The sequence below is a fragment of the Plasmodium gaboni genome, chromosome 11, assembly GCF_001602025.1.
Source record: "Plasmodium gaboni strain SY75 chromosome 11, whole genome shotgun sequence".
NCBI classification, from domain to species: Eukaryota; Apicomplexa; class Aconoidasida; order Haemosporida; family Plasmodiidae; genus Plasmodium; species Plasmodium gaboni.
The window spans coordinates 673,391-680,066 of NC_031491.1; the positions used below are offsets into that span (position 1 = coordinate 673,391).

Sequence of the window (6,676 nt, forward strand, 5' to 3'; positions counted from 1 at the left end):
TTATTAATTTTTTACAACATATATGTGTATATATGTATTATTTCAACATTTGTGAAATGTTAAAATAAAGGTAAGTACTTTATATAATAATATTATATTTCAGATTTGGGTACTTTATTAAACTGATAGAAATATTTTTGAAGTTTTTCTGCTTCTTCCTGTCTTACATGAAATATGTTAGATAATTTAGGAACATTAAATGTGTCTTGAAGAATGTTATTACTATTTATTGGTTTATAAAAATTGTTTAATGATAAAAATAATGATATAGAATTATAGTCCTTTTTAATAAATGGTAATAAATGAGTCTTTCTGTATATTTCATAAACATGATAATTAATCAAAGAAAAACTTTTTAATTTTGAATAAAATTTGTTTATATAAAAGTATAAATTTTTAATAAATTTATTTGTATTATTATGATTTGTATTATTTGTAACTTTTATATTTCTTTTATTTTTTAAAACTTGATTCACATATTGAGTAGAATCCATAAGTGTGTATTCATTTTCTATTAGAAATGAAAAAAACTTTTCAATTTCTTTTAATATTTCTTTTTTTGGTTTTTCATATATTATTTGATTTTTTTTCATAAGTTCATAATCTTTTTTAATAAAATTAAAATGTGTTAAAGAATTTCTAGGGAATTCATAGGACTGTAAATTTTTTTTATCATTTATATTGAAATTTTTATTTGGTTGCATATTAGAATTTAAATAAATATTATTTAGAATGATATAATTTTTTTTTTTAATCAACTGAACATTTTGTACATTTTTCATATAATTTATAAAATAATAAAATAAATTAAAAGATCTAAATAATAACATATTAATTAAATTATTAATTTCGATATTAGAATTGATTTTTTTACATATATATTCATCATTATAAAAATTTTTCCTTGTATTTTCATTTGTATTAATAGACACTTTTTTTTTAAATATATTATATAACAAATTTAAAAAAATTGAATATCGTTTATTATTTCCATCATCATTCATAATACTATGCATAATATTTTTTTGTAATTCTATTTTTATATTTTCATCATCACATAAAAATCTTCTCAAAGAAACAACAGATGGTTTATATTTCTGTAAGAAATAAGAATATCGTATTACATTTTCTTTTTTATTTAACAAGTTCTGAATATATATATAACTTATATTATGTTTTTTTAATATCATTCCTATTTCATCATAATCATTATTACCTTGGAAATATCTATTTACTTTTAATAGGATTTTCTTAAAAATATTTAAATTATCTAAATCATGTTTTATAAAAATCAAATCACCTGTATTCAAACTTATATCAATTTCATAATCAGTTGTATACCCCCATGCCTTTCCATAAAAATAATTCAAAGCTTCCTCTTTATCACTCTCTTTATTTTTATTTGATGAATTACGAAAAAAGGACACTCTTTTTTTGTTTTCATACATCTTCTCTTCTTCTAATACAGTTGTTCTTTTATTTTTTATTAAAATATTCCTATCAAAATTTTTTAAGAACAAACTTTTATTAAAGCTTTCATTTTCTCGCACGTTGGTAATTCTCTTAATTTCGTTAAATAATAATATACCTACAGGTGTTGCACACACAAAGGTTTTTAAAAAAAATGATGAGCCTTTGGGCATATTATTTTGTTAAGATCAAGATATGAAAATATGAAACAAATCAAGTGCATACATCAAATAGGGGAAAAGAAAAGAAAAGAAAAATATATAATGTGAAACAGTATAATGACAAATATTAAAAAGGAAAGGGGAAAAAAATAATAATAATAAATTAAAGTAATAATACTTTCATTTTTTTATCACCTAAAAATAAATCTCCTTATATTAAAATTCCTTTTCAACAATTCACTTAAAATATTATATATATATATATATATTAATTCTATTGGTTCATATATTTTTATTTTTTTTATTTTTATTTTTATTTTTCATATTATTGTACTACATGTATGTATATGCATTAAATTTATGTTCTCTTTTTTTCCATTCTTTAATAGAACAATAATTATATATTTTTTTTCTTTTAACATATAACATTTAATCGTATTTCAAATAAATCAATTTAGAACACCATGATTCTTTTATTTATTTATTTATTTATTTATCAATTTTAATTTTTTTTTTTTTTTTTAAATTATTAAATATCATATATCTCAATAGAAGTTAATGAGGAAATACAGCACACGTTATTACACTTTTCGTTATAAGCTATTATAACAACTTTTAAATAACAAAAGAAAAACGAAAAAGAAAAAAAAAAAAATAATAAATATAAAATGTGATATATGATATAAAAAGTAATAAATATATATATTATATATATAATTATAATATATATTACGAATAAACGGTAATATATATATATATATAATATATATAATAATACACATATCATAAAATATGTAAAAAAAAAAAAAAAAAAAAAAAGAGGAAAAATGGTGGAAAAAAAAAAAACTGTGAAAAAATAATATAACTGAAAATTTTATTAAAAAAGTCTTCAGTATTATATAAATTTTTTTTTTTCTTTTTCTTTGGGTGTAAAAAAAACAAACGTGAAATATTAATAATATAAACATATATATATATATATATATGTATATAATTACTAGTTGTAAATTATATTATATTATAATTTTCCCTATTAATTTTCTATATATATAATACTTAATATGTTTAAATTTAAATATATATATATTTTTTTTTTTTTTTTTTTTTTTTTTTTAATAGCAATATATATAATCATAAATAAAAATTATTTTCACGTGTTTCAAAAAAACCCATTAACAAAAAAGTTTACAGCTGTTTAGTGTTCAGTGCCACTTACGATGTTGCTGCTGCTGTCGTCACCTTGTGGTTGCTATAAAAATAAAGAAAATTAAAATAAATATATAGACATTTGATACATAGATATATTATTAAAAGGAAAATGTAAAAAATATATTAATATATATATATATATATATATATATAATTAATAAAAAAAAATCATACCTCTGGTGTAACATCTTGAGCTGAAACTTGTTGGTCTACATTTTGTTCTGCACTGGATTCAGAATCAGCATCTGGGTTAGCATTATCAGCTGGGTCGCTTGATCCTATTTTGAATGGGTGTCTTCCTTTTTCAGTGTTGTATAATACTAAACCAACACCTCCTAATAATACGGTGGATACTACACCTAATAAACCAGCAAGTACTGAAGTGGCAAGTTTATATTTGGATTTTCTTTTGTTAACTTCAACAAGTTCTTCTTCTTTTTTGATCATATCAGATATTAAATCGTGTACATCTATTAATGGTTCGCCTGATCCTTCTATTAATAAAAATAAAATAAAATAAAATAAAATAACATACACATATGCCACACAACATTATTATACAAAAATATATATTTCACGCAAAAAAAAATAATACTTCAATTCATCATTTATAAATTTATAATGAATAAAAGTCCAAATTTAAACACAATACATATATATATATATGTATATAATTTTTACATAACATAATAAAAAGGTATTCATATATATAATAAAACCATTATATATATACATCGTGTATATATAATATATATATATATATATATATATATATCAAAATGACTTACTTTTATTTTTTTTTTTGTTGCTAACACCACTTCCAGTTCCTTTGTTTGCTTTTTCAGCTAAGGATTCTTTATTGAAAATGATAAAGAAAAGAGCAAGAAAAAATACTGATAAGATTTTCATTTTGAATATATTAAATAAATTAAAAATCTACAAACTATAAGAGAAGAAGAAAAAAAAAGGTTTCTATAGAAAATAAATTGAAAATGTTATATACATGCTTTATAAATATATACTATATATAAAATATATATATATATAACATTTCTCAAAAAATATAAAAGAAGTTTTATTTACATATTTATTTTATTATATATAAACATTTAAATAAACACATAAATATAAACATATAAATATATATATAATATATAATGCTCTTTTTTGTGTTTTGAATTTTTACTTTTATTATTAAAAACTTTGAATCAAAAGAAATTAAAACTTAATTATTATAAAATACTGATATAAAATATATTATAATAATTTTTAATTAAATTTATTTAGATAATAAAAAATTTTGAAATCTATATATAAAAATTATTTTGCTGGATAAATTATTTTAAAAAAAAATAAAATATTTTTTTTTAATAATAAAAGTGTATATATATTTTTTATATAATATAATATATATATAATTTTAAATATAAATATATTATAAGGTATAAAAAATAATAAATAACATATATATAAATATATAATATTATAAAAAAAGGAAAAAAAAAAAAAAAAAACTATCAAATTTTGAATTTAGATAGAAATATATAAAACTTAAATATTATGAAAAAACTTAAATATATAAATATAATAAATTTTTATATTTAAATAGGAATGAAAAAAAATGTTCTTTTTTTGTTATATATATATTTATATATATATATATATATATATATAAATATATTATATAAATATTTTGTTATTTTTTTTAAGTCAGCAATATATATATTTTTATATACGTATAATAAATATATAATTTATATATAATATAATATTATTTAAAACTATTTTTTAACCTTTAACTACAAATCATTTTTATTTTATATAAAATAAACCATAAAATAAATATATACTATCTTGTAAAAAAATTACTTCATATATAAATATTATATAATATATTTATTTTTTTATCTATATAAATATTTTATATATATTCATATAACTTTTTTTTTTTCAAATCTAAAATGGGTACTATGTAAAGTATAAAGGGGTATATCATGATCTTTTTGACTTAAAAACCAAAAAATAAAAAAAAAAGTTATATATGAATAATATATAATATAAATATATATATACTTTTTAATATATTTTATTATAAAAAATAACACCCGTACATTTTGAATTGTTTTAAAGGTATATTATAGTGATATAAAATATAAGTATATATTTTTATATATAATATAATATATATATTTTTTTGTTCATACATTTATATATATATATTATATATATATAATAAACGCGTATAATAATATACATATATTATTTAAATATGTATAACCTTTTAATATTATATATATAAATATAATATAAACATGTTAGTAACATCATTTTTATAAACATTTCATGCTTATTATTTTTTTTTTTTAACTAATGAATTTTCTGATCCGTTTAAATAGTTTTTTTTCTAAACATTTTTAGATGCATGCAATAATTACCCAAAGCTAGCAATTATACACTTCCACTCAATGTTTAATATATATATTTTATTATTCTCATATAATATTATATATATTTATATAACTATTTTTTATATAATTATTTTTTAGTACTTTATATATATATATATATAAGAAAAACCTTTTGTTTATTTTGTTTTTTTCAATAGTTATATATTATATTATAAAATATATTAAAAATATTGTTTGCATTTTTAGTTATAAGAAAAAAAAAATAAACAAATAATAAAATACGTTACCTTATGTATATATTATTTATATGTTTTTTTTTTATAACATATTTTTATTATAATTATATGCCAACTTTTTTTTTTTTTTTTTTTTTTTTTTTTGTGCTATCTTACACAGTTAAAAAAAATATAAATAAAATAAAATAAAATAAAATAACCTATGAAGAATGGTTTATTTATTTTTTTCCTGTAAAAATCTTTTTACTTTATTAAAGGAGAGAAAAAAAATTATAATCATGATTAGCGAAATATTTTTCATGTGGTCAATTTTATGTTAAGTTAATCATTTAATATGTGATTTAATAAAATAATTATATTTTTATAAACGAGGTCCTCTAAAAATATATGTTTGAGCTTATCCCACATGTGATTAAATATAAAAACATTTACATTTTATATAAGTATAAATATAAATGTGTTTTATTATAAAATAAATATATATATGTAATTTTATTATATATATATATATATATATATAATATATTTTTTTTGAAGTTATATATAAAAAAGGAATAATAATTAAATATAATATATTATATATATATTTATATCATTAAAATTGTTAAAAGCACACAAATAAAATCAAATTTTATTATTATATATAAAATAATAATTATGTGTTCAAATATTTCTTTTATCCATCTTTTATTGTAATTATGTATACAATATGTGTTTATGGGAAAATTATATAATAACAAAAAAAAAAAAAAAAACTCACCAAAATTATATTTTTCATAAAATTAAAAATGTGTTTCACATATATTTAATATTTAGAAAATAAAGGGGAAAAAGGAAATTTTCTTTATTAGGACATTATATTCCTTCCTTATATTAAAAATATGTATATCCAACCGTCAATATATATATATATATATATATATATATATATATATAGCCAAATGATACAAATATTATCTTCTTTCTTTTAAGAAGATAGAAAGATACTTTCATGGATAATTTTAAAAAATGACATAATTTCACGTTAACCTATAAAAGTATATACATTGTTTTAAATAAACATTTCTTAAAGAATTGTAGCTATTTAAAGTACTTATATATATTTAAAAGATAAAAAGAATGTTTTTTTTTTTTTTTTTTTTTTTTTTTTTTTTTTTTTTTTTTTTTTTTTTTTTTTTTTTTTTTTTTTTTT

General features: G+C 16.1%; 2 protein-coding genes across 2 annotated transcripts; both read right to left on the bottom strand.

The window, feature by feature from the left end:
- Positions 1-92: 92 nt before the first annotated feature.
- Positions 93-1,643, bottom strand: PGSY75_1121500 (hypothetical protein; the record flags this gene model as incomplete). Its single annotated transcript, XM_018786338.1, has 1 exon — positions 93-1,643. The coding sequence occupies one exon, from the start codon at positions 1,641-1,643 to the stop codon at positions 93-95; it is 1,551 nt and encodes a 516-aa protein (XP_018641133.1).
- A 1,183-nt stretch (positions 1,644-2,826) lies between these two features.
- On the bottom strand, positions 2,827-3,749 carry PGSY75_1121600 (circumsporozoite-related antigen; the record flags this gene model as incomplete). Its single annotated transcript, XM_018786339.1, has 3 exons — positions 2,827-2,880; positions 3,015-3,334; positions 3,629-3,749. 3 exons carry the CDS (start codon positions 3,747-3,749, stop codon positions 2,827-2,829), a joined length of 495 nt encoding a protein of 164 aa, XP_018641134.1.
- Positions 3,750-6,676: the final 2,927 nt, after the last annotated feature.